Source organism: Gekko japonicus, unplaced genomic scaffold (genome assembly GCF_001447785.1).
Source record: "Gekko japonicus isolate JY-2015 unplaced genomic scaffold, Gekko_japonicus_V1.1 scaffold238, whole genome shotgun sequence".
Lineage (NCBI taxonomy): Eukaryota > Metazoa > Chordata > Lepidosauria > Squamata > Gekkonidae > Gekko > Gekko japonicus.
Window position 1 is genome coordinate 744,654 of NW_015161411.1, and position 27,472 is coordinate 772,125.

At 51.5% G+C, this 27,472-nt stretch overlaps 1 protein-coding gene across 5 annotated transcripts in view; it reads right to left on the reverse strand.

Annotated features, from left to right (window-relative positions):
• Positions 1 to 27,472, reverse strand: part of EIF4G1 (eukaryotic translation initiation factor 4 gamma, 1) — a 134,814-nt gene that overhangs the window by 94,834 nt on the left and 12,508 nt on the right. For 3 of the 5 annotated variants that reach the window (XM_015427022.1, XM_015427030.1, XM_015427012.1), the window contains exons 2-6: positions 21,088 to 21,196; positions 20,817 to 20,906; positions 20,371 to 20,403; positions 8,429 to 8,602; positions 3,208 to 3,307 (exon numbers count right to left, since the gene is read on the reverse strand). In XM_015427022.1, coding sequence (XP_015282508.1) covers positions 3,208 to 3,307; positions 8,429 to 8,602; positions 20,371 to 20,403; positions 20,817 to 20,906; positions 21,088 to 21,162 — 472 coding nt within the window. In that variant the 5' untranslated portion in view covers positions 21,163 to 21,196. The remainder of the gene's footprint in view (positions 1 to 3,207; positions 3,308 to 8,428; positions 8,603 to 20,370; positions 20,404 to 20,816; positions 20,907 to 21,087; positions 21,197 to 27,472) is intronic. The other 2 variants (XM_015427037.1, XM_015427045.1) reach the window with 2 other exon arrangements.

Below are 27,472 nucleotides of genomic sequence, written 5' to 3' on the forward strand. Positions count from 1 at the left end.
TATGGACCGTTACACCCAGTTGTACACCTGGCACAGAATAAGGTGACTGAACCTCAGGACTATTTGGCCTTACTGCCCTGGCCTGGATGGCCCAGGTAAACCCAATCTTGGAAGCTAAGCAGGGTCAGTGCTGGCTAGCATTTGGATGGGAGACCACCAAGGATACCAGGGTCAGGACACGGAGGCAAGCAATGGCAAACCACCTCTGAATGTCTCTTGCCCTGTGAGACCCTACAGGGTCGCCATAAGTCAGCTGTGAATTAATGGCACTTCCCAGCACCATAAGAAGAGCCCTGCTGGGTCAGGCCAGTGAGGGTCCACCTAGTCCAGCCTCCTGTCTCACACAGTGGCCAATCAGTTCCTCTGGAGGGCCTACAACAGGGCAGAGAGGCCGAGGCCTTCATAAGAACATCAGAAAAGCCCTGCTGGATCAGACCATCCAGTCCAGCCTCTGGTCTCACACAGTGGTCAGCCAGTTCCTCTGGATGCCCAGGAGCAGAGAGGCCGAGGCCTTCCCCTGATGTTACCTCCTGGCTCTGGGATTAAGAGGATTAGTGCCTCTGAATGTGGAGGTTCCCCTCAGTCGCCATGGCTACTAGCCATTGATAGACTTATCCTCCATGGATCTACCAAGACTTCATACTGCAAGCAGAGGGGTGTATTTTTGACTGAAAAGGTTTTCGTTTTTACTAAGTTGGAAGATCAGGGAGCAATGTGCATTACACCCCCCTACTGAGACCGGCAGCGGCTCTCCAGGGTCCCAGAGAGAGTCCTTTCACATCGCCTACTACCTCACGGGTCCCACACCCTTTTTCATTCTGCAAGCGCCTTTGGGTTTCTGACACAGGACACTGGGCATAATCACAATATGGCTTCCACAGGAAGGTGGGGCCAATCATAAAATGGCTGCCACGGGAGAACCACAAAACGTCAGGGCGTTGGGTGACGCGTAAACTTTTAACAGTAAAACTCCACATTTCGGGCAGAAGCTCTAATCAACAGAATAATTTCTAATCCACACAGCCAATCAGAAGCCCTGCCGGACAAAAGCCCCTCCTACTTTCTGAAAGCACTTGGTGGACAACGGGAACGGTATCGGCGGGCCGCAAAGGGAGGCAGTTTTGCCAGCGCCTGGCTCTGGGTAGCAACCCTGGACTTCATGGGTTGCCTCCCGTCCGACGGCGAACTGGGGCCGACCCTGCTTGGCTTGCAAGCTCCGATGAGATCAGGCAGGCCTGAGCCATCCAGGGTGATGTACCTAGACGTGATTTAAATAACAACGCTCGGAGAAGCGCCAACCAATTACAGGCTCATCACAACCGGGGACCTATATTTTGTGCCACTCATTAATGTAGAAGAAGAGAGAAGAGAATGGATTCATACCCTGCCCTTCACTACCCAGAGGTGTCTCGGAGCGGCTTACGAACTCCTTTCCCTTCCCCTCCCCACAACAGACACCCTGTGAGTCAGGTGGGGCTGAGAGAGCTCTTGACAGAAACTGATCTTTTTTCAAGGACAGCTGTGCCAGAGCTACGGCTTTTGCCCAAGGTCATCCAGCCAGGTGCGAGTGGAGGAGTGGGGAATCAAACCCGGTTCTCCCAGGTTAGAGTCCGGGCACTTCACCACGACACCAAACTGTGGAGCCTTGTGAGCAAACATTCTACTTTGGGAGCTACTGGCATTGGAGTTGTGAGTGACTGATTTGGCTTCTGCATAAATTAGTTTGCTCTGGAGCCATCCTTCCTGAGCAAAGACAAAAGTGTGAGAGCCAGAGGCTAAAAACTGCGAGCTAGCTCCCACTCACTCAGCTTAGAGGGAACACTGCTTGGGACCATTGATAGACTTAATAGAAGAGAAGAAGGAGAGATTGGATTTATACCCCACTTTCACTTGGCATCTCAGAGTGGCTTATGAACTCTTTTCCCTTCCCCTCCCCACCACAGACACCCTGTGAGGTGGGTGGGGCTGAGAGAAGCTCTGAGAGAACTGCTCAGTCAAGGACAGCTCTTGCCAGAACTACGGCTTGCCCAAAGTCATCCAGCAGCTGCAAGTGGAGGAGTGGGGAATCAAACCCGGTTCTCCCAGATTAGAGTCTGCGTACTTAACCACTACACCAAACTGGCTCACCGGTCTCCCTTCCCAGATCATTCCCTCCCTCCTGCTCCAAAGTATGCCTTGTTTGTTGTGCCGGTTATTACCTTTAAAACCCTATATGGTCAGGGATCTACTTACCTGAGGGACCGCCTTTCCCCACATGTCCCCCAGAGAGCACTAAGATCGGGGTCCCAAAACTGTCTGGCCCTTCCAGGCCCTGAAGAAGCCAGGCTAGCGGTGACGAGGGCCAGGGCCTTTTCTGTGGCGACCCCGCACTGGTGGAATGAGCTCCTGGATGACCCTGCTTAGCTTCCAAGACCCATAGGGTTTTCAAGGCAAGAGATGAACAGAAATGGTTTTGCCATTGCCTGCCTCTGCGTAGCAACCCTTGGTGGTCTCCACCCAAGTACTAACCCTGCTTAAACTTCCAAGATCTGATGAGATCTGGCTAGTCTGAGCCAGTGTTCCTTCTCAGCTGAGTAAATGTGAGCTAGCTCACCGGTTCTCAAAGTGAGAGATGTTCAGAAGTGGTTTCGCCATTGCCTGCCTCTACGTAGCGACTCTGGACTTAGCTCGGTAGTCTCCCATCCAAGTATCAACTGTGGCTGACCCTTGCTTAGCTTTGGAGGACTGATATGACTGAGCAATCCAGGCCAGGGCCAGCCCATAGATATAAGAACATAAGAGAACATAAGAGACGCCAATGTTGGATCAGGCCAAAGGCCCATCCAGTCCAACACTGTGTCACACAGTGGCCAGAAATACCAGGTGCCATCAGGAGGTCCACCAGTGGGGGCAGAACATTAGAAGCCCTCCCACTGTTGACCCCCCCCCAAGCACCAAGAAGACAGAGAATCACTTGCCCGAGCCCCTATCTATACCTTGTGGCTAATAGCCACTGATGGACCTCTGCTCCATATGCTTATCTGATTCCCTTTTGAAGCCGTCCATGCTTGTAGCCACCACCACTTCCTGTGGCAGTGAATTCCAGGTGTTAATCACTCTTTGGGTGAAGAAGTACTTCCTTTTATCCGTTCTAATGCACCGCCAAATCTCTCGCATCTGTCAATGACCTGAGATACATTCTTCCAGATATGTAATACGCGATCTTACCGTAGGTACCAAATTCCGTGGGGCTGGCTCCAGGGTAATAACTGGGGGCGCCCGGCTGAACAGGGTACTGTTGAGTCGGAACGACGTACGTAGATCGGCCCTGGGTTGGGAGAGAAGAGAAAGGAAAATGGCGGCGGGTTAGCATACCTGAAGATCCCGGGGACACAAAGCCTCAAGGTAACTTGGGTGGCAACTGTGGTGACAATCCCCCGCTGGAGCGCAGCGCAAGCAGGGGTGCAACCAGCGCATGACGAGGATGCCTAATGTCAGAAACTGCTCAATTAAAACCATGCCGAGCGCATGGAGCTCCTAAGACCTTCAGCTGCTGCTCGTAAAGCGAAGACAACCTCTCCCCAGAGTGTAAGCGCCTGCGGCTTCTCCTGTACGTGACGCCCCCTTTTTTTCTTGGTATCCATCTGAACTGGCCCCCCAAAAAGTATTGTTCAGCCACTGACTCATGCGTCGGGTACAAACAGCTCTGAGCCGCACCCTCTGAACAATAAGATAAGCGACGCTGAAGACTAGAGGGACAACTGGTCTGATCCAGCACGGCTCTTCTTATGTTCTTATGAAGGCCTCGGACTCTCTGCCCTGTGGTTGGATGTTGGGAGGAACTGGTTGGCCACTGTGGGAAATAGGATGCTGGAATCGATGGACCACTGGTCTGATCCAACAGGACTCTTCTGATGTTCCTGTAAATGGGGATTAGGGAGATTCACAGAGAACCTCCATGTTCAGAGGCAGTCAATCTCTGAATCCCACTGCCAGGAGGCAACATCAGGGGAAAGCTTCAACCTCTACGCCCTGTTGTTGGCCCTCCAGAGGAACTGATTGGCCACTGTGTGAGACAGGATGCTGGACCAGATGGACCACTAGTCTGATCCAGTGAGTTCTTCTGATGAAGGCCTCAGCCTCTGTGCCCTGTTGTTGGCCCTCTAGAGGAAGTGGTTGGCCACTTTGTGAGACCAGTATGCTGGACTAGATGAGTACAACCAAAAAAGGGGAGAAAAACACAACCCATCACGAGAAAGGTAACCAAAAATGTTGCAACAAGGAAAAAGAAAGAAGAGGAGGAGGAGGAGATTGGATTTATACCTTGTCCTTCACTACCCAAAGGAGTCTCAGAGTGGCTTACAAACTCCTTTCCCTTCCCCTCCCCACAACAGACACCCTGTGAGGTAGGTGGGGCTGAGAGAGCTCTGAGAGAAACTGCTCTTTTTTCAAGGACAGCTCTTATCAGAACTACGGCTTGCCCAAGGTCATCCAGCCAGGTGCAAGTGGAGGAGTGGGGAATCAAACCCAGTTCTCCAAGATTAGAGTCCGCACACTTAACCACTACACCAAACTGGCTCTCCTGTGCATATAGTACACCTGTGCATGTAGTACAAATCCATGTATTATTTAATAATGTCATCAGAAGTGATAAAATATAATTTAAAAACAATCCTGTGGTTCAGCATATAAATACCTAATCCCAATATAGTCCATTTACATAAATACAGGTTTAAGCACACATATTGTCTCCATATGGAAGAATCAATACCAAATGCTTTTTGGCACATGGCCTCCCGCAGTGATATAAGTCAAACTGAGAAGCCCATTAATTTAACAAGAACATTCAGAAAACTGACCGTACACAGAATGGACCGTACACCAAAATGTTCCCCTGTGAAGTAAATGGTATCAATTCCTCCTGTGATACTGATTCTTTTCCAGTTGTATCTGAGCACTCCATTGGAGCTTTGAGAGTTTCTGATTGGACCTGAGAAGATCCATTCTGGGTATGGTCAGTTTTCTGAATGTTCTTGTTAAATTAACGGACTTCTCAGTTTGACTTATACCACTGCAGGAGACCAGGTGCCAAAGCACGTTTGGTATCGGTTCTTCCATATGGAAACAATATGTGCTTTTAAACCCATATTTATGTCTGTCTTTATACTGCGATTAGGTACTTAAATGCTTACAACTGCTAGAATGACATATGCTCAATGCTGGAAGCAGGAAAAGACTCCGAAATTGGGGAGTGGATAAAAAAACTACTTTTTATGGCTGAAATGGACAAAATGACAAGAAAACTTAAAAATCTGGAAGCAGAAGAATTCTTTGCAGATTGGAAAGACTTTAAAGAATATCTAGAGAAATACTGGGATGTAAAAAACAACTTACTTTGCTTTGAGAACTATTGAAAAAAGAATGACATTAGGAGAGGTGTAAATGTATAAGAGTAATAGGTGAAAGATATGTTACCTGTAGAAATTGACTAACGAGTAAGGGGGAAAAGGAGGAGAATATAAGATGCAGGCTGGAGGTTGGAGCACTGTGGGAAGTCAAAAGGGGTGGGGTTAGAAGAAAAGGATGTATGGTAGTTAATAATGTGATGTATGTTTGAAATATTGATATATCCTAATAAATTGGTTTTTTTAAAAAAAGGTACTTATATGCTGAACCACAGGATTGTTGTTTTTAAATTATATTTTATCACTTCTGATTATATTCCTGACACACGGGTTTTTTTTTTACATTTGTTGTATGTGCATAGTTGCATTTCTTTTCTTTTTCTGTGTTCCAACTTTTTTGGTTACCGTGCTGGACCTAGATGGATGAGTCAAGGAGGAGGAGGCGATTGGATTTATACCACGCCCTTCACTTGGGAGTCTCAGAGCGGCTTACAAACTCCTTTCCCTTCCCCTCCCCACAACAGACACCCTTGTGAGGTAGGTGGGGCTGAGAGAACTCTGACACAAACTGCTCTTTTTCAAGGACAGCTGTGCCAGAGCTTGTGACTGACCCAAGGTCACATCAGCAGGTGCAAGTGGAGGAGTGGGGAATCAAACCCGGTTCTCCCAGATTAGAGTCTGCGCACTTAACCACTACACCAAACTGGCTAGGTGTGAATTTCCTGCATTGTGCACCGGGTTGTAATAGATGACCCCCATCCAGCTCCATGTTTCTCTGTTGGATTAGACCAGTGATCTTCTTAATGAGTTCTGTCAGCTACGTCAGCGTATCAGCTTAAAGTCTGGAGATGACCTTCCACCTCCCCACTGCTGACTTGGGAAAACTCGTGAGTTTCAAGCTTTTGGGGCACTGTGAGACTTCCTGTCTATTTGAGGAAGGCGTTTTTGCAGGGAGGCTTTCAGGAGCCCGCCTTTGGAGAAAGACAGGACATACGGCGGGACTCCTTCCCAGTATCACAAGAGATGACGTTACACGGCGAGGTGAATGAGCATGAAGCTCCGGGAGCAGAGGCCAGGAAGCGGACGCTGAGAAGTGACTTTCTGGGGAAGTCGTGTACCCCACACCGATTCACCGGCGACTAGATAGGATCGTAAGTGCGCCAGCAGGGTGGCCTGGTTCTGCCTTTTGACCAGCTACGGGAGCCAGGAAGGGGAGAGAGACTCAATTACTCCGGGAAAAGGCAAATAGGAGAACAGGCATCACAGAGCAGTGCAAAATGCTTCAATCGAAACAGGATTCAGATAAACTTTAGGGAGAGCTTCCTGACAGTTGGAGCAGTTCCTTGGGGGAACGGGCTTCCCGGGAGGGGGTGGGCAGTGTTCCCTCTAAGCTGAGTCCGTGTGAGCCAGCTCACAGTTCCTTAGTCTCTGGCTCACACAGTTTTGCCTTAGCTCAGGAAGGACGGCCCCAGAGCAAACTGATTTTTGCAGCAGCCAAATCGCTCCCTCACAACTTGAATGCCAGTAGCTCGCAAAGTGGAATTTTTGCTCACAGGACTCCAGAGCTTAGAGGGAACATCGGTGGTGGGCTCTCCTCCTTTGGAGGTTCTTAAGCAGAGGCCGGATGGCCATCTGACAGCAGTGCTGATTCTGGGAACTCAGGCAGATCATGAGAAGGGAGGGCAGGAAGGGTTGCCTCAGTGCTTAGTGTGGCCCTTTCTTACACACCCAGGGAAATGCTGATCACCACTTTGGAGAGGAAGCATTTTTCTCCAGGCCTGTTTGACCAGGGATCCTGGAGGGTTTTTGGTCATCTTCTGGGCGTGGAACAGGGGTCACTAGGGTGTGTGTGGAGGGGGATGTATTTGTGAATTCCCTGCATTGTGCAGGGGGGGTTGGACTAGATGACCCTGGAGATCCCTTCCAACTCTATGATACTCTGATTCAAAAGCATGGAGCTGACTCATTATTAAATGGCCTGGACCCAGCATGCCAAAAACCCTCCTCCACCTAATGCTCCACCCCAGCCTTTATGATCAACCAGGGACATGTTCTCCAATACACCAGCCGTGCACCAAATCAGATCCACGCAGATGCAGAGAGGTTGTGTTCACGATGGCTGCTCCTAATTTCTGGAAGTCTGGCCCCAAGCCTTGGCATCTTCCCAAAATGGAATCAGATGGATTTTGGGGGGGAGGGCAGAATGATCCAATTTTCCGTTACCCACTCTGATCCCTTAGGGTGACAAAAGATTGGATTTATACCCTGCCCTTCACTACCCGAAGGAGTCTCAGAGCAGTTTACAATCTCCTTTCCTTTCCTCTCCCCACAACAGATACCCTGTGAGGTAGGTGGGGCTCAGAGAGCTCTTTCGAGGACTGCTCTTGAGAGAACTTGTGACTGACCCAAAGTCACACCAGCAGCTGCATGTGGAGGAGGAGTGTGGGATCCAACCCAGTTCCTCCCAGATTAGAGTCCGCCCTCCTAACCACGACACCCAACTGGCTCTCAAGCAAACAAGCGTTCCACGAACTGGGGATTCGAAACAAAGTTCTGTGGGCCTCCGAAGCCCCAGAAGCGACGGGCTAAGCTTCTGCTCCTCGTGAACCACACCAGAACTACTAAACCTCCGTTTCCGCCCCTTGCTGGCACTTGGCACGTTTTCTCCACTGCTCCCAGTGGCTGGCCAATCCAAGGTCACTTAGCCGGAATTATTTGCGTGCGCATGCGTAAGCAGCATACAAAAAACAACACACAAGCGCCGTGACCACCCAGTGCCGACAAGGATGGCAGTGCCCATAGAGAACCACAGAAGACAGGTGCGGCCAGAGCGAGGGCGTCACTGCTAACAGGTGCGCGGTTGCGGTGATGGCACCAGGAACCAGAGCGAGTCTGAAGCCTGCCCCCCCCCCCCACGGGAAAGCACGCCGGGGCCGGCTTCCGGGCCGCGCGGCCAGCTTGGGGGAGGCGCAAGCGGCTCTCCCCGCTCGTCCTCCGTGGAGCAGACCTGTGCCGCCGCCGCCGCCCCCCGTCCCAGCCCTCACCTGTCCGGGGATGTAGTAGGCGCCTTGCGAAGCAGGGTAGGAGATCTGTGAGGGGATCATCATCACCTGGGAAGCGGCTGGATAGACATGAGTGGGCGGGCCGGGCCGAGCCGACGTGTTACTCTGCACTCGGGAAGCACTGGTCGGAGGCTGGGCCCTGCTCTGGTAGAAATGCTTCAAGAGAGAAAGGAGAGAGGGGCGGGCTTGGTTAGCGAGGCCTGGCCGGCGGAGCCCCCCCTGAAAAAAAACACTGCCCCCTCTTGCCAGCCCTGCTTGCTGCGTCCCAGGACCCAACCGTGTCCCGTGTCCGTCTGGGGTGCGCGCGCGTGAATACGGAAGCCCACATGGGCCGGAAAGAAGAACAGCAGACTGGATTGATACCCCGCCCTTCACTCAGCGTCTCAGAGCGGCCTACACCCTTCTTTCCCTTCCCCTCCCCGCAACAGACACCCTGTGAGGTCGGTGGGGCTGAGTGAGCGCTGAGAGAACTTGTGATTGGCCCAAGCTCACCCAGCTGGCTGCACGTGGAGGAGTGGGGGATTAAACCAAAAGCACTGAGCGGCTACACACAGTATGGAGACCGATGCGGCTGAACCCGCCAACGAGCCAAACCTCGCTTTCAAAAGGGGTGCTTCTAGCCCACAAAGCTGCAGAGAAAAACCCGGTGTGTGGAAGAGTCGGTAAGGGGATGGTATCAACGCGAATGCCCCACTGCCGGAGGAGCGACTTCCTTCCCGATAGGGCGGCTTCGAGACGCAAGAGACGTGGCTGAAGGCACGTGGCTTGAACCGCGGCCTCGAAACACAGCTGCCCGCCCCGAATTCTGTCGCCGTGGAAGTCTCTTTCCCCCGCACCTCTTTCGCCTCGACAGGTTGGGGAGTGGGAGAAGGAGACGGGCAAGTCTAACCCGGGGCTAATGTTCCCTCTAAGCTGTGGAGTCTTGTGAGCAAAAATTCTACTTTGTGAGCTGCTGGCATTGAAGTTGTGGGCGAGCGATTGGGCTACTGCATGAATTAGCTTGCTCTGGAGCCCTCTTTCCTGAGATGAAACAAAAATGTGTGAGCCAGAGGCTAAGAAACTGTGAGCTGGCTCACACTAACTCAGCTTAGAGGGAACACTGCCTAGGGCCTCCACTTTTTGACTCCTGTCGGGTAATAACCTGAGCCCACGTTTTCCTTCCCCCTTACCCAAGTACCTTCTACAGAACAAGAACCGGGGTGCCTAACCCATCGGAATTAAGTGACGACAAGCCGGTCTTAACTGTCTCTTCCTTCCGCACACGAGACTAGTGAGTCTTCGGCGGCATTCCGCAGGGATCCACCATGCTGGACGGTTCCAGCCCAAATGCCCCATCACCACAGGGTTGCCACAGACGCTCCCCTCCCCCGCCTCCAGCCACCAACAGGGAATGTGGGTAGGGTTGCCAGATTCAGGTTGGGAAACTTCAAGAGATTTGGGGATGGAACCTGGGAAGGACAGGGACCTCGGACCTTTCCCTGGACCAAAAGACGCCAGACTGGCCTCGGCCAGATCCTTCTCAGTGGCGGCTCCACACTGGTGGAACGCGCTCCCAGAAGACAGCAGGGCCCTGCGGGACCTCGTACAGTTCCGCGGGGCCTGTAAAAGGGAGCTCTTCTGCCAGGCCTCGATTAGGAGCTGCTACTAACAGCAACTGAATTGTCAAGGCCCTCTATGTCAGTATCGACAGCCTGTGCTATACTGCGGACATTGACTTTGGCCCTAACTTTGTTATCATGGCCTATTGGGACGCTAACGCCACCAGCACTTCACCTGTATCTGTGACTTGTTACGTTTAAGAGTTTTCACGATGTTGTATTGTGTTAACACATCTGTGTTTTAATATATTTCAACTTTTTAAGGTGAGCCGCCTTGAGCCCGCTTCGGCAGGGAGGGCGGGATACAAACTGAACTAAGGGGGGTGCAATTCCATTTATTTATCTGCTGGATTTCAACCCCACCCTCCGAGCCGGAGCCGGCTCGGGTTGGCTTACGTAAAACGTGTAAAGTGCATCCTTCAAGGCATCCACTTTCTCTAGGGGAACTGATCCCCGTAGTCTGGAGACAAGCTGTCATTCTGGGGGGTCCCCTGCCCCCCGGAGGCTGGCATCCCTAAATCACCCACCAGTGAAGCAGACCAGCAGCCACCCCCGTGTCCCAGGATGCACCACAGTGTCATGTACGGGGAAGGGGGGGTGAGGGGAAAAGCGTGATCAGAACAAAAAAAGGAATTCTGAGACGGGACAGAACGTACACTGTTGGGTAAGGATTGGAAGGGAAAGCTGGACCAGGAAGAGGCGGAGCTCGCTGGAGTTCTCCCGCCCCTTTCCCAGGATGCAACGGGAAAAGTGTACCACAGTGTTGACACGACACCCTTTCCTAACCGGGGCCGAAAAGGACAACACTGTGGCAGATGCCCCTGCGGATCTCCACAGCTTGCGCGGCGGCGGTTTGCACTGCGCGGCCAGCCACAGATTGGCGCGCGACAGACACCACTCGTGGCAGGACCCCTCCCGTTTCCCAACCTGAGTAGGGTGATAGAAAAGGCTTTTTACCTGAAGAGACCTGAATCCTCCCTGTTAGCGAACACACACACACGCACGCGCGCACAAGGAGAGAAGGGGGAGAGAGAGAAAGAGAGAGAGAGACAGGAGTTACCCACAGCCGGACAAGTTCCCAGGCCCTTGGGAAGGGCCCAGTGCCAAGCGGGGAAGCAGCCACGTGAGAAGGAAGGACGGGGGGGATGTCAGGGCCCTGAAGCGAGAGGCTGCCCTGGCAAACTGCGCATCCATTCCACCTGCGCGGCGGCAGAGGGAACATCCAGAGCACCGCCTGTGAGAGCTTGGTCGGGGAGCGTGTCAACCCTTGCAAGGTCTTGCGCAGGCTGTGAATGAACAGAGCTCCAAGCCATGGATGGCAGTCTACCAGGAGACAAGCCTCTGGATCCGGCAAGCCAGTAACTGCTAACAAAAAAAGGGGGTGGGGTGGGGTTAGAGATACCAAGCAGTGGCTACTAGCCATGGAGATGAAAGGGAGCTTCCACATTCAGAGGCAGGTCAACCTCTGAATCCCAGAGCCAGGAGGCAACACCAGGGGAAGGCCCTGGTTTCTAGGCCCTGTTGTTGGCCCTCCAGAGGAACCACTGGAGACAGAATGCTGGACTAGAGAGATCACTGGTCTGATCCAGCAGGTCTCTCCTGACGTCGTCATGAAGGCCTCGGCCTCTCTGCCCTGTTGCTCGTCCTTCAGAGGAACTGACCGACCACTGTGTGAGACAGGATGCTGGACTGGATGGACCACTGGTCTGACCCAGCAGGGCTCTTCTGATGTTCTTATGAAGGCCTCAGCCTCTCTGCCCTGTTGCTGGACCTCCAGAGGAACTGGCTGGCCACTGTGTGAGACAGGATGCTGGACTAGATGGACCACTGGTCTGATCCAGCAGGGCTCTTCTGATGCTCTTATGAAGGCCTCGGCCTCTCTGCCCTGTTGTTGGACCTCCAGAGGAACTGGTTGGCTGCTGTGTGAGACGGGATGCTGGACTAGATGGACTATTGGTCTGATACGGCAAGGCTCTTCTGATGTTATTATGAAGGCCTCAGCCTCTATGCCCTGTTTTTGGCCCTCCAGAGGAACTGGTTGGCCGCTGTGTGAGACAGGATGCCAGACTAGATGGCCTATTGGTTTGATCCAGCAGGGCTTTTCGGATGTTCTTATGAAGGCCTCAGCCTCTGTGCCCTGCTGTCAGCCCTCCAGGGAACTGGTTGGCCACTGTGTGAGACAGGAGGCTGGACTAGATGGCCTATTGGTCTGATACGGCAAGGCACTTCTGATGTTCTTATGAAGGCCTCAGCCTCTCTGCCCTGTTGTTGGCCCTCCAGAGGAGCTGGACTAGAGGGACCACTGGTCTGGTCCTGCAGAGCTCTCCACACTTTTGAGCAGCTGGATCAGTCTACAAAGCAGGCCTCATGGGCCGCATCCAGAATAACAGGCCAGCCTTATGTGGATCGTCACGGCCTGCAGGGATTCCAAGTTTCTCGTCTTCAAAGTCACTCTCCTCTCCCCTCTCCCTTTCAACTACGTGTCTTCTATCCTTCCCCTCCCTGCTGCATTCTGTCTGCCCTCTGTCCTTCTGCTGGTCCGCTGCCCTGCCTTTTGGACAAGAGAGAAAGTCGCCTATTCGTTCTTACGTAGACTTCGGCTCAAACTGTGCGGAGGCGGGAGTTTTACCCCAAGGACCTCCCGCGTAAAAACCACCCATCGACTATGACAAAATCCACAAAGGGGGGAAACTTTTAGGAAGGCAGAGAGAATGAGAACCTTATAACAAATACTCTGTGGGGGACAAGAACTGATGGACCACCAAACGTTCCAACTCTAACATCGGGACTGAACGATGTGTTCATTTAATTAAGATCAACATTCTGGGAATGTCTGATATAAAGGGCAAAGTGCAGAAGGTCCCGCGTGCTGTTATTCCACCATTCTTCGGAGTCAGGTCCTTGAACACAGGTCTCCCCTCCTCATAACCCTGCGAGGTAGGCTATGCTAAGAGAGGACGAATATTCTTCGGATCAGTCCTAGTCGAATACCCTGATCTCTTCAAACTGAATCTCTATTACGGTCTGCTCAGCGGGGATATGGTGTTATCCAAAATCTTAGTAGTTAAGATAGGTAGGAGGCTGCCTGTCTTCAAATACCTTCTGCTCACTCAGAAATATAACCTATGAACCCCTTGGCTGATTTAAAAACAAACCATAATACAGGACTAAAAAATGCCAATTAAATTTACCATATCCTTTCTTTTGTCAAACCATTAAACATGACAGAATGGGGGGAAAGATCTACAGGAAGAAACATCATATCTCTGACGTCTCATATTCTCCAGAGATCTGACATTCGCAATTGGTTTGGCTATCAGAACGAAATCGAGATGACCACGGAATTAGCCACAAGGTATAGATAGGGACTCTGGGGCAAGTGATGCTCTGTCTTCTTGGTGCTTGGGGGGGGGGTCAACAGTGGGAGGGCTTCTAATGTCCTGGCCCCACTGGTGGACCTCCTGAGGGCACCTGGTATTTTTGGCCACTGTGTGACAGAGTGTTGGACTGTATGGGCCATTGGCCTGATCCAACATTGGCCTCTCTTATGTTCTTATGTCTGGGGCAGGTGATGCTCTGTCTTCTTGGTGCTTGGGGGGGGGGGCAACAGTGGGAGGGCTTCTAGGGTCCTGGCCCCACTGGTGGACCTCCTGATGGCACTTGGTATTTCTGGCCACTGTGTGACAGAGTGTTGGACTGGATGGGCCATTGGCCTGATCCAACATTGGCGTCTCTTATGTTCTTATGTTAGTGGTGCTAAGAACACGGAAATTTCCTTTAGCAATATATAAGAACGGGCCTCCAAAGTAGTGGTTTTTATGTGAATCCCAAGAGTGATTTCATCCATGTAACAGGGTAAGAAGTACTGACTGGAAGATATCTAAAAATTCCCCTAGAACGACGTATTTGTCTATGTGGAACGTCTATTGAAGATCTAGTTCACTATGTTTTCAATCCAGCTTTGATTACATGTTTATTCTCATTTTATGTTATATTTTATATGTTCTGAGTCGCACTGAGCCCTCTTGTGCGACTGGGCAGAATATAAGCTTAATTAATTAAATGCATGCCCCAGCTGCAGAAGAAGAAGAAGAAAAAGAAAAGAGATTGGATTTATACCCCGCTCTTCACTACCCAAAGGTGTCTCAGAGCGTCTTACAATCTCCTTTCCCTTCCCCACAACAGACACCCTGTGAGGTAGGTGGGGCTGAGAGAGCTCTTGACACAAACTGCTCTTTTTCAAGAACGGCTCTTATAAGAGCTTTGGCTTGCCCAAGGTCATCCAGCCAGGTGCAAGTGGAGGAGTGGGGAATCAAACCCGGTCCTCCCAGGTTAGAGTCCGCGCACTTAACCACTACACCAAACTGACTAAGATTAGCAAAACCAGAGGAAAACATTCTCTGCGCGAGGGAAACTGAGCCGTTAAGGAAATTGTGGGATTTCGTTTTCACTAGGGTTACATCTTATCAAAGAACACGGATACAAGTGCCAAACGAATGCACATCGTGCAAAGAGAGAAAAATGGAAGTATACGGTCGCGGCTGACGTATGGCGACCCCAGAGGGCTTCCAAGGCAAGAGACAAACGGAGGTGGTTTCCTATCGTCTGCCTAGTAGAGATATGAAAGCCCGGAAAAAAAACGGAAAAATTCGGGGGGGAAACGGTTTCCCCCCGTTTTTTCCTGAAGCCTTTTTGGTTTTTTCCCGAAAAATTGGAAAAATTGAAAAAAGAAAAAAAAAATGATTATGGAACGTTTTATTTTAACATGATGAATAAAATATTTTAAGACAAGGTGTTCAAATATTTTCCAAATCATTTCTATAAAATATATATATATAGTATCAGATTGACCAGCAGAGATTACTGTGGCAGTGGCCAATTTTTTAGTTGACGTGTTGAGAGTGAAAAATTTGGGAAAGTCCGTTTCATGATTTTATAATTAACCTAGACTTTTAGTTGTCATTTTGTCATTTTCTGTCTTGATTTTTAAGGTTGTATATGCCATTAAAGGTTTATTGATTGATTGATTGATTGTATCAGATTGATGTAATTTCTGTGCACTGAGGACAAGCAAGTCCTAGGTTACAAACTGAACTCTCCAATGCAAGAACCAAGATGCATTGCTTCCTTTAGGAGGTGCGATTCTCAGAAGAAAATAAAAAAGTTTCAGTTTTGTTTTTGCATGTGGGTGGGTATTCTGTTTGAAACAATTGTTTGGACACACTATATTTTTAATATGCTAGTTGTGACAATTTCATGCCAAGTAAAAAAGTCCATAGTCATATTTTATGTTTCTAAAGTAACAGAATTACTTTCAAACTAGAAAAGACAAAAGAAATGCTAATGTAGCATTTTTTTCAATTTTTCCGAAAATTTCCGTTTCCCCCCGAAAAAACTCGGGGGTTTTTCCGAGCTTCCAAATTTCCGGAAATTTTACATCTCTACTGCCTAGGCGGAGCAACTCTGGACATCCTCAGTGGTCTCCCATCCAAGTACTAACCACGGTCGACCCTGCTTAGCTTCTGAGATCTGACAAGGCTGGGAGAACCCAGGCCATCAAGGATGGGGCAGGTGGTGGAAAGCGCCATCGAGCTGCAACCAACTCATGGTGACCGTGTAGGGTCTTTCAAGGCAAAAGGCGTTCAGAGGTGGCTGGCCATTGCCTGCCTCGGCAGAGCAACCCTGGACTTCCCTGGTGGTCTCCCATCCAAGGACTAACCAGGGTTGACCCTGCTTAGCTTCCAAGATCGGATGAGGTCGGGCTGGACCGGGCCCATCCAGGCGAGGGCATGAACAGAAACGTGCACTGTCAATGCACCACGGTAGAGATTGGCTTTTCTCCGTGTGCCATTCGTATTTCTTTAGGTAAGCTTATTTCCGGTCTTCAAATAAACAAAAGCGGGAAAGGCCTTCCTCGCTTTTGGCTGGAGCACCAAGAGTCTTCAAAGCTGGAACTTACACAACGGTTCTTGCAGGGAATAAACCCCTCCCAGCTGTGGCCTCTACTCCAACATAAAAGGGCAAATATCCTATCCGATATACTTGCAAGCCTAAATTCTTAAGCCGCCCCTGAGCACTGAGGAGCGGCCGGAGTGAGCCGCCCTCGGGGTCCCAAACACCACAGCAGAAAGGAACTAAGGAAAGAACTTCAGCTTCTACGCTCCGCCCAAAAGCCTGCAAGAGCTGGGAACGCAGCCAAAGCAGTTACGAGTCCGAGTGCACCCACTGACCAATCGAGGCTTCCGGAACCAGCCAAGAGTGGTCAGTGGCCACCGTGGATTCGCCAGGGTCTCACCGGCAAATGTTAATCATCTGCAGCCAGAGGTGGGAGTGTGCCCCTAAGGGGGTGACCACTCAAAGGTCCGTGGAGTTTCCTTCATGGAGTTTCCTTCTGTGTGCCAGCGACTCATGGCGAGGTGTACCTGGCTGTGAGCACTGGGTGTGCTTCGCTCTGTGGTTCGCTATGATGCAGTTTCTGCAGGCCGTGTAACGTGGCCGTTATGGGCAGACTTGTTCAGCCCTGTAAGGAAGCATAGCCACAAATAATGCCCACCAAGGGAAGAGGATCAACAATTCACAACTATGTATGATCACAACTGTATATTGCATTCATTAAAGTACAAAGATGGGTCAGTGGTCATAACCCAAGAGAATGGATAAATCCTAGGATTCCATTGAAGTTATTGAGCTGTGCCTATGTCATTTGGGAGATCAAGTTCCCTTTTACCAGCGGCTGTTGAAGATCACTGAAACGTCTTGATTTATACTTGGGAGAGACGTATGGCTGTTCTTTCCACAGTGGGCGTCTTCTGCCACACTTACTTTCTGTTTGGAGGACTATGGACACTATTTATGTACGGAATTACAGAGGAGCCAACTGTTGGTTTTTGAACGCGTCCTTTTTGTAAATAATGCTTAATTGTTATGAGCAATCTCTTGGGTGTGTGCTTATACATCCTATTGGGTTATGACCACTAACCCATCTTTGTACTTTAATTAATGTAATACACAGTTTTGATCATATATAGTTGTGAATTGCTGATGGTCTTCCCTTGGTGGGTGTTATTTGTGGCTATACCTGCACGCTAAGGGTTCCCTATTGTCTTTGGCCGCAAGGAAGCGTGGCGATCTAGGGTGACGGCCAGTAATGGGAGCACATTTCAACCAGGCTTCCGAGCATTTAAAGAACTGCGCACGATCTCTGCAATCTTTACCAGAGCCCAAAAGATATAAAAAATGTATGTCGTCAAGTCGCAGCCGACTTACGGCAACGCCATAGGGGTTTTCAAGGCCAGGGATGAGCAGAGGGGGTTCCCCATGGACTACCTCTGTGTAGTCTTCTTTGGTGGCCTCCCATCCGAATACTAACCGAATACTAACCGAATACTAACCAAATACTAACCAAATACTAACCGAATACTAACCAGTGCCGACCAATGTTCCCTCTAAGCTGTGAAGTCTTGTGAGCAAAAATTCAACTTTGTGAGCTACTGGCATTAAAGTTGTGAGCGAGCAATTTGGTTACTGATAAATCAGTTTGCTTTGGAGCCATCCTTTCTGAGCCAAGACAAAAATTTGTGAGCTGGAGGCTAAAAAACTGTGAGCTAGCTCACACTAACTCAGCTTAGAGGGAACATTGGTGCCGACCCTGTTTAGCTTCCAATCTTCGGTAATCTCCAGCTAGTCTGGGCTATTCTTGCTGCTCCATAAATTATGCTACATTTTCATTCCAATATTCCTGCAAGGACTGCATGGAATGGAGTTCTCTGCAATTTTAATTCATACGAACCACCCTGCAAGGTAGGCAAGACCGAGAAATAGCAGCTGTTCTGAGGTCAGGTGGGGGCCTCCCAGTCATAGCTCAGGCCTTCTAGACCACTGTCACTCACTGCCTCCGTTTACTCTGGTATTGCTGTCCTAATATTATAGGCAGGCCTGTAGCTACAGTGGGGCATTTCGGGGCTAGGCCCCCCAACTTACTGACAGGGCCCCATGACTTTCCATCCAGCCAGGGGCCCCTGAGCAGTGGCAGGTGCGGGGAAGGAGTCGAGTATTCCTGCACAGCTGTCTGGCATGTAGGGCCAGCTACGGTGGCCCCATGGAGCCAGGCAGCACCTCTCCATTTCCCCCAGAAACTGAATCAAATTACCTTTCATTCAATTAGCCAGTGCCCCCTAAGACATTTAAATGCCCCCTGACTTTAAAAAAATCCTGGCTACGGGCCTGATTATAGGGGACGGGGGAACTGAGCTTGAGGGACAGTGGTTGCACCCAAGGCTATCAGGTGAACTTGCGGAATCTGGTGTGATCTGAACTCAAGACCTAGCATACAGCTCAGTGGAGGGCTGCTGGGTCAGCGGAACGGGCACAGTGGAGGCCAAGGAATCCTCAGGCTGTAAGCTTGATTCAAGCACACCCACTGGCATCTCACCCCACACACCAAGTGTGATTCAAGCAGCAGGAGCCTGGACTCAGGTGAGCCTGGCTGAAGAAAGGGAGATGCAATCCAGGGCACAGCACCAGTCCACTCTGTTAACATGATTCAGTGCTCAGTTCTCGTGGCCCTTTCTTACACACCCAGGGAAACGGCTGATTGCCACTTTGGGGTCAGGAAGCAATTTTTCTCCAGGCCAGTTTGGCTGGAGATTCTGGAGGGGTTTTTTTTGGGGGGGGTCATCATCTGGGAGTGGAACAGGGGTCACCACCAGGGGTGTGTGGGGGGGAGGTATTTGTGGATTTCCTGCATCATGCAGGGGGTTGGACTAGCTGACCCTGGAGCAATGTTCCCTCTAAGCTATGGAGTCTTGTGAGCAAGAATTCTTCTTTGTGAGCTACTGGCATTAAAGTTGTGAGCGAGCGATTTGGCTACTGCATCAATTACTTTGCTCTGGAGCCCTCCTTCCTGAGCCAAGACGAAAATGTGTGAGCCAGAGGCTAAAAAACTGTGAGCTAGCTCACACTAACTCAGCTTAGAGGGAACACTGCCCTGGAGATCCCTTCCAACTCTATGATTCCGAGGAAAGACGGGGGAATAAAGAGACAAAAGGAATGAGAGCTCAACTTCACACAGGAAGGAAGCTGCATCCTTCCAAAATTCATCCAAAAGACATACTCAGGGGTTTATGAGGCACCTCCAAAGCAGGACCGACAGGAAGCATCGAGCTGCAAGGTGGAGCCAGCTGAACCTCTAACCGGATCTCGTCCAGCTGAACCCCAACCGATGTTCCCGGGGACCCAGACTACAACCACCCCTTTGAGCCCTCTCCCTTCCAGGCCTGGCCACGCCAGCCCTCCCGATCACCCTTCACGGCCTGGCACAGCAAAGGCACAGGTGCCACCCTCGTTTAAGAGGGTGCCGGGGGGAAAAGCCCCTCCTGTGGTAACAGAGACCCCGAGAACGACAGCCTGCCCTCTCCGAGGGGCGGTGGCCAATGGGTCTCCTGCGCTGCTGGTGGGGGAGAGATTGGCCGACGCTCTGAAATGGCACCGAGACCAGATGCTGGGCGCCGAAGGTTCGTTTCGTGGGCGAGGGAGACACGGCGGGGAAGGCGGGACGGCTGGGTTACGACAAGGGAAGGGAATACAGGCAGAAGCAGCAACGCCCAAGGATGAGAGAGAGAGAGACAGAGAGAGAGAGAAGCGGCCATCCTGAGTCAAGCATGCAAGTCACATGGGATGGGGAGGGGGCGGTGCGAAGGACACTGCAGTCAAACTGCCCCTAACCCGGATCCAGCCCCGCCCCGGACAGTCTCAACAGGTCTGCTGATCCTGGCCTATCCAGCCTCCCATCCGTGTGAACAGGATTCACTCCCCTCCTCAAAAAGCTGGGGGACGTGAAACCCCACAAGCAAGATCCCCTTCCTGAACTTTCTCAGCTTTTATGGGTCGCCTTGGTGAGCTACTGGCATTGAAGCCGTGAGCGAGTGATTTGGCCGCTGCATACGTTACGTTCGCTCTGAAGCCATCCATTCGTGAGCGGAGACAAAAAATGTTTGAGCTAGAGGCTAGAAAAACTGTGAGCTGGCTCACACACTAACTCAGCTTAGAGGGAACCCTGCGGAAGATGGGACCGAGGATGAGAGGTGACGGCTCGCCGCCCAAGCGGCCGCCTCTGGGCGAGGGCTGGCGGCGCGGCCCAACCTCTCTGCGGCTCCGCCGGACCGTCTCTTCGTGTCCCCCTACCTCGTGCGTCGGGACGAGCCTCTGCCCCCTGCCCCTTCGGCCAGTTTCCCTGCAGCGTCCCAGCAAAACCCCTCCGTGCCTGCCCCCCCACCACCACTATCGCACACCAGCATGCGGGAAGGGGAGGGGAGGAGGAGTTTGTACCTGCTGATGTATAGCGCGAGGCCCTGCTGGAAACTAAGACAGGAAAGAGCGGAGGGAGAGGAAGAGAAGAGCACAGCGTCACTGACGGTGGCGGACCCCCCCGGCTGACCCCCCCCCGGAGCGGACTTCTCCCACTTTGCCCTGCCCTCTTTCAAACTGGGACAGAAGCGGAGGACGGGGCCTCAGCCGGCACGGCTCTCTCTGCCTTCGTGTCTGGCTCCATCGCGCTCGCCCCAAAACGATGCTCCCCGCCCGGCACGTGCCGCAGGTGCGTTCCTGAGTCAGCGGCGCCTGCAGACCGAGTCAGCCTGTAGGGCTCCTCCAGCCCCGGGAGCCCTGGAGGAACCGGTTTGGCGGCACGTCAGAGGAGTCCCGGCTGCTGCTCAGAGTCTCACCGCCCGAGAACGAGCAAGGCGGGAGAGGCCCCAACCTCGCCCCCCCCTTACCTGTCGAGGCTGGGAAGGCGTATTCATTTGGGTAGCTTGCGCTGGGTTAAAAACCACAGGTGCCGGCTGGCCAGGAGGAAACGCTGATTGCTGCGGGGGAAGGGGGGGGGGAAGAAGGAACAAGAAGGGAGCAGGGTTAACAGCTTTGGCGGCAGCCCCAAACCGTCCGGCCGCAATCCCGGCAGCACAGCAGGGACGACAGAGGGTTGCTCGCCGACAGCCCCGGGCGAGGAGGCGAGACGGCCGAGGGTGGGGTGTCTAGAGTCCTTACCTGTGGAAGTCCAGGAGAAGGGGAGGGGTGTGGGGCTGATGGGGTTCCTCCTGAGGGCTGTGGAGTTTTGTTCATCTCACGTGGTGCTGCATAAGGATCCCCTTGCTATCTGTCGGGACGGAAGAGGGAGAGAGGCATCGTCAGACTGGATGGGCAGAAGGAAATCGACACAAGGCAAAACCGGGGGGGGGGGGGTCCACATCTCCCTCGAAGACAGCCCGGACCAGACCCAGCAGCAGGTCACGGGGAGGGGGGAATCACGTCTCATCCAACTTGTATCTGATGAAGGGAGGTTTGACTCTTGAAAGCTTATTACTGCAGATCAGCACAGCTACCCCCCGAAACCCAAAAATCTAGCTAGTCTCTAAGGTGCTTTTCTTTTTTTGCCCGTCAAGTCACAGATGATTTACGGCAATCCCGTAGGGTTTTCAAGGGAAGGAACGTTTCAGAGGTTGTCTGCCACTGCCTGCCTCCACATCACCACCCTAGTATTCCTTGGAGGTCTCCCATCCAAACACAGGCCAAGACCAGCCCTGGCTATCCAGGTCAGGGCTCTACGGTAGTACTGGATTCGAATCTAGACGTTCTAATGCAGCGCAGGCTATCTCTGGGCAGTCATCCAGCCTCTGTGCCAACTGTCCTGGGCACAGATGGAACTGCGAAAACCGAAGCCACCGGGATACAGCAGGGGACCAACAGTAACGCCTGAAGGTTTGACCTAGGCAGGTCATATAGGGGATACTCATTCGAGTTAAAAAGTCAATCTAGGCAAGCACGTCGCGGCTACCACAACAGCGCCCCCTAAGCCCACTTACTCATTCCCAGACAGCCACTCCACAACTCCCTTGAACGTTCCTGCATCCTATACCTGTATACACACAGTACTAGATATGTACAATTTCCAGAATTTGTGAAGCCATGGGAAAACCACTGGGTGGAGAGAATTGGGGGGAAAGATGCAACGCATAGTATTTACTACCTCCTTATCGAGCCTAACTTTATTTTATTTTATGAAAGGGATTGTCCGGGTTTGGTGGATATACAGAACAGTAAAGGGAAAGGGAAAGGTTTCCTTTGCTCGAAAGCCAGTCGAATCCGACTCTAGAGGGCGGCGCTCATCTCCGTCTCCAAGCCGAAGAGCCAGCGCTGTCCGAAGACGTTACCGTGGTCATGTGGCTGGCGTGACTAGACGCTGTTCCCTTCAGACCAAAGTGGTACCTATTTACTGACTTGCAATTTCTTGCTTTCAAACTGTTCCGTCGGCAGGAGCTGGGGCCAGAGACGGGAGCTCACTCCGTCATGCGGCACACTCGGGTCTCAAACTGCCGAACTACAGACCTTCCGGTCCGCAGCTCAGTGTCTTAACCTCTGAGCCACTGCGACCCCATAGAGAGCAGTAAGGTAAAGGTTCCCTTTCTCGAAAGCCAGTTGAATCCGACTCTAGGGTTGCGGTGCTCATCTCCGTTTCAAAGCCGAAGAGCCAGCGCTGTCCGAGGACGTTTCCGTGGGCATGACTAAACACCAAGGCGCACGGAACGCTGTTACCTTCCCATGGAAGTGGTACCTATTTATCTACTTGCAATTTCTTGCTTTCGAACTGCTAGGTTGGCAGGAGCTGGAACTAGAGACGGGAGCTCACTCCGTCGTGCGGCACACTTGAGTCTCAAACTGCCGAACTACAGACCTTCCGGTCTGCAGCTCAGTGTCTTAACCTCTGAGTCACCGCGACCCCATAGAGAGCAGTACAATCATGGATATTTACAATATTTCAGAGTTTTGTTTGAGCCAAACCGCCAAAGTACTGAATAGGAAGGTGTGTGTGTGTGTGTGTGTGTGTGTGTGTGTGTGTGTGTGTGAGAGAGAGAGAGAGAGAGGGGGGGGGGAGGACTTATGGCAACCCTTGGTAGTCTCCCACCCAAGTACCAACCAGGTCTAAACCTGCTTCACTTCAGAGATCCACAGGGTTTTCAAGGCAGGAGACAGACAGAGGGGGGGTTGTCATTACTTGACTCTGCATAACAACCCCACATTTCTTGGTGGTCTCCCATCTAAGTACTAATCATGGCTGAGCCATCTTAGCTTCCAAGATCTGATGAGATCGGGTAGCATGGGCCATCCATATCCACGTCACGGCAAAAGAGAAAGATGGAGCTGTACATCACTGCACGTTGTTACCTAAGGATATCTCTCTTAGGTTTTGCCATCTGTGTAGTAGGAAAAAGTAAACCGTGACAATAGCAATAATGAATGAACTCCGTAGCTAAAAAAGCAGCAGCATCTGGATACGGAACCGGGTTTCATCAAGTCACGTCATTAAGGGGCCGTCAGCGGATTTGGACAATGACTTAAAACCCGACGCGGAAAACTCTTGACCTCTTTCCACAGTGTAGCACATCACCGTCACACGCACGGCGTGTCTCACCAATTGTGGGCAAAATTAGTCATTATTTCAACAACAAACAAGTCCTTGAAAATGTTGCAGGGCACATATGAGAGTCATCATCTCATGCTGCAGAACAGCTTCCATAAGACACACGGCTTTTTTAGGAACCCGTCTCTTCCGCATTTTCCAAAGAGAAAATATACCATAGAAATGTTTCTCTTTTAATGATCCTCCGAACAGTCCAGGGGTGGTGGGGAGAATCCAGTTTTCCCCCCAGGCCACTTGGGGGGACGACACCCAAACCCAGGGAGGGGAGAAACAAACACAGTGCAGCTCCTTACGGGCTCCCCCCCAATCCAGTAGAAAAACTGGGCATTTAGGGGGAAACTGGGGGGGGGGGGGGGGGAAACCCGAGAGCACCGTCCAATGTACTGCCTCTCCTCTTGGAGTAAGTGGAATGCTTTAAAGAAATATTTTACTCACTCAAAATGCGGAACGTGTTTTTGTTGAAGACAATCTACAATACTGGATAATGGTAATTTCGGTGGATAATGCAAACACTCAACATTTTCAAGGGTATGTTTACTGCTTAAACGGGACTAGTTTTGTTTGCAATTAATATGCTACCAAGTGCATAATACATTACTGGAAAAGTTCAATGTTTTCCCTGTTAAAATTTAACCCTGTGTCCAAATAGTCTGCTAGTCCTAGCTTGACTATTTCTGCCCAAATGAGACTGTTCTTTGATTACTGCAACATAGGTGTTTCCCGTTTTGTCTTACCCTCTCAGATGACAAACACTAAAATACTGGGTTAAGCGGTTTGTAGTTTGTAGGGGCTGCGGTGGCTCAGAGGTTAACATGCTGAGCTGCTGGCAGGAAGGTTTGTCATTCGGCAGTTCGAGACCCGAGTGCTGCATGACGGAGTGAGCTCCCATCTCTGGCCCCAGCTCCTGCCAACCTAGCAGCTCGAAAGCAAGAAATTGCAAGTAGATAAATAGGTACCGCTTTGGTGGGAAGGTAACAGCGTTCCGTACGCCTCGGCGTTTAGTCATGCCAGCCACATGACCACGGAAACGTCTTCGGACAGCGCTGGCTCTTTGGCTTGGAAACGGAGATGAGCACCGCCCCCTAGAGTCGGATTCGACTGGCTTTTGAGAAAGGGAAACCATTTACCTAGTTTATTTTGTATTAGTTGTATTGAACATACTGGCAATCCTGCTTGTAGAAAACCAAGGCATTTATACTTCTAGGCTTCACAAGAGGCGGAACAGTACTATATTATATACTAAGATGTATTATAAATATGGTATATTGTGATACAAATTATACGTTAAGGATCGTTTCCCATTTACATAATCCTAGCCCTACCGCATTATCTACTGGACATCTTTGTGGTCTGACTGAATTGTTTTATATACGCCGTAATCCCTGTGAGAAAGGAGGCTACAACCAAAGTAAAGGGGGGGGAATTAAAATCATAAAGAATACATTTTATGGTGCTGGAGCAGCAAAATAAGTTCAGGATTGCTAAGAAAGTACTGCATACGTTTTAGCGCTTATCCAGTGATGCGGGGCAGAAATCTTTCCATGTAAAAATTCATGTGCAAAGTTTTCCACCCTGCACATGTAAACATAGACTGTTTATCAACGGCTGTCAAGGCTGCTGTGCTGCAAAATAAATCATTTTGTGTGTGTGTGTGTGTGTGTGTGTGTGTGTTAACTGCCAGCAATTCACTATTAATGTATACTGGACCCTATGTGGGATATGGCGCATGGACACCTCCAGTGTTTCCCTCTAAGCTGAGTTAGTGTGAGCTAGCTCACAGTTCTTTAGCCTCCGGCTCACAGGTTTTTGCCTTAGCTCGGGAAGGAGGGCTCCAGAGCAAGCTAGTTGATGCAGTCGCCGAACTGCTCGCTCACAACTTTAATGCCAGGAGCTCACAAAGTGGAATTTTTGCTCACAAGGTTCCGCAGCTTAGAGGGAACATTGGACACCTCCTGGTGTTCGTACGTGGTGGATTTGCCTTCTTTTGCTAACTTTCCCCTGAAATTACTTAACCTACTAATTCACTTAACTCTGTTTCAATTATTCAACTCTGTTTAAATTTTGTATGGCTTTAAGAATGTCGCGACCCGCCTGGAGTCTGCTTGCGGGGGAGAGTCGAACGAAATAATAAACGAACGGATTCACAGATGAACTGGAACACTTCCCCGGAAAACCCACATCACTGGCATTTCCCAAGTTGCCTATCATTTCCCAGAAATGCCACCATTGCCTAATCTAAGCCGGAGAGGCCTGAACGAGGTCTTTAGGGACTCGGGGTACACTTACGGAGGCATCACACACGTCTCCGCCTGATTTGTCTGCAGTGGCTCAGTGGTACAGCAGCCACTTGGCATATCCAGAGGGTCCCCGGTTCGATCCTCACCATCTCCAGCTAAACAGGATCAGGTGGAGCAAAAAGACCCCCAGTTGTGGCCCTGGAGAGCACCAAGGGTCTGATTCCGTATAAAGCGGCTTGGGTGTTCATATGTGCCTGAGAAAACAACAGTTGCCCCACCTGAGGCCACAGCAGAAGTTTCTAAGTGGACCCCTAACCAATGCTCCCTCTAAGCTGTGGCGTCTGGACAAAAATTCTGCTTTGTGAGCTATTGGCACGAAAGTCGTGAGCGAGCGATTTGGCTGCCGCATCAATGAGTTTGCTCTGGAGCCCCGTCCTCCCTGAGCGGAGACAAAAATGTGTGAGCCGGAGGCTAGAAAACGTGTGACCTTGCTCACACTCACTCAGCTTGGAGGGAACACTGCCCCTAATCTATTCCCTCTCAACTCCTGCAAGGTGTTGGCCAGTATGCCCGTGATACAGGTGGGGCAGGGTACCCCCTTCCTCTTCCCCCCAGAGCGTAAATGAGAAGACAGATTATGACAAGCGGCTTCCTGTCTTCTCCCAGGGCGCATCGGGACTCAGCGAGGGCTCCGACCTAGCCCGCCCTCCCTCCCATCCTGACACCCTTCTCAATCCACCCCGCCAGCTCACACGTCCTCCCCGTCCTCCAGCGCTGCATGAGGCTGGCGAGGGAATAAATGGGGAACTCCTCCCTTGTCTGCAGGCAGGAAGCGTACCGGCTTGGCTTCCTGGAACAGGCAGGCGGGAGGAGCCCGGGCAGCCGGCTCCGGCCTGGACGTTGCCAGGCCCTGCTCTGAGGAAAGGGAGCAGAACGCACCTAGGCGAGAGTCAAAAGGGGAACAAAGGAACTGCTTGTCTGGGCGGCACATTCCGGCAGATGAAACCGCCTCCCGCATGGGTTTTGCCCCCCCCCCAATACATGCATCTTCGGATTTTTCTGGAGTGCAGCAAAGAAATGCCGACCGCCTCCTGGAAGTCTTACAGGCCTCGGTCTCGCAAGGGCCAGCCGAAGTCCGCCCCCCACCCTCCGTATGGAGCAAAGGCCAGGGGAATGTGCTGCCAAGACGCCAGGCAGTAAACAGCAATTTAAGACATTGGTTGGGGGGGGGCCACTGGAGCTCCAAACAACACAGTAAGGGGGGGAGAAGGGGGCGGTGGGGGGAAAGCCCCTCCTCGCCCCCGGGACCCAAACAGACCTTAAGCCCTGCTGTAACCTGACCCTGGGGCTCCCTCTGCCATCAGCATTTCTTCGGGCTAGGGAGACTTGGGGAGGGGGAGAGAGAGAGAAGGAAGAGCATAGAATGCCCATAAAGAAGTGGGGAAGTTTTTCTCAAGAATGCCGATTTAACTGCATGAGACCACGGGGTGGGCCCACTCGGACCCGCCCAGCCGTGGAGGCTCCCTGCCGTTAAAGGGGGGGAGAGGCCACAAAGCGTCCAGACACTTAACAGGGAAAGATACCCAAGAACTACAAAGAGCATTCAAGGCCTGGGTGCTGTGAGGTCAAGGCTCTTGACAGCCCCTTCCCCGTCCCCCAAACCACTCTGGAAACGAAAACCAAGACGCCACGGGGCCAGTCCGCAAGATAGTTCTTT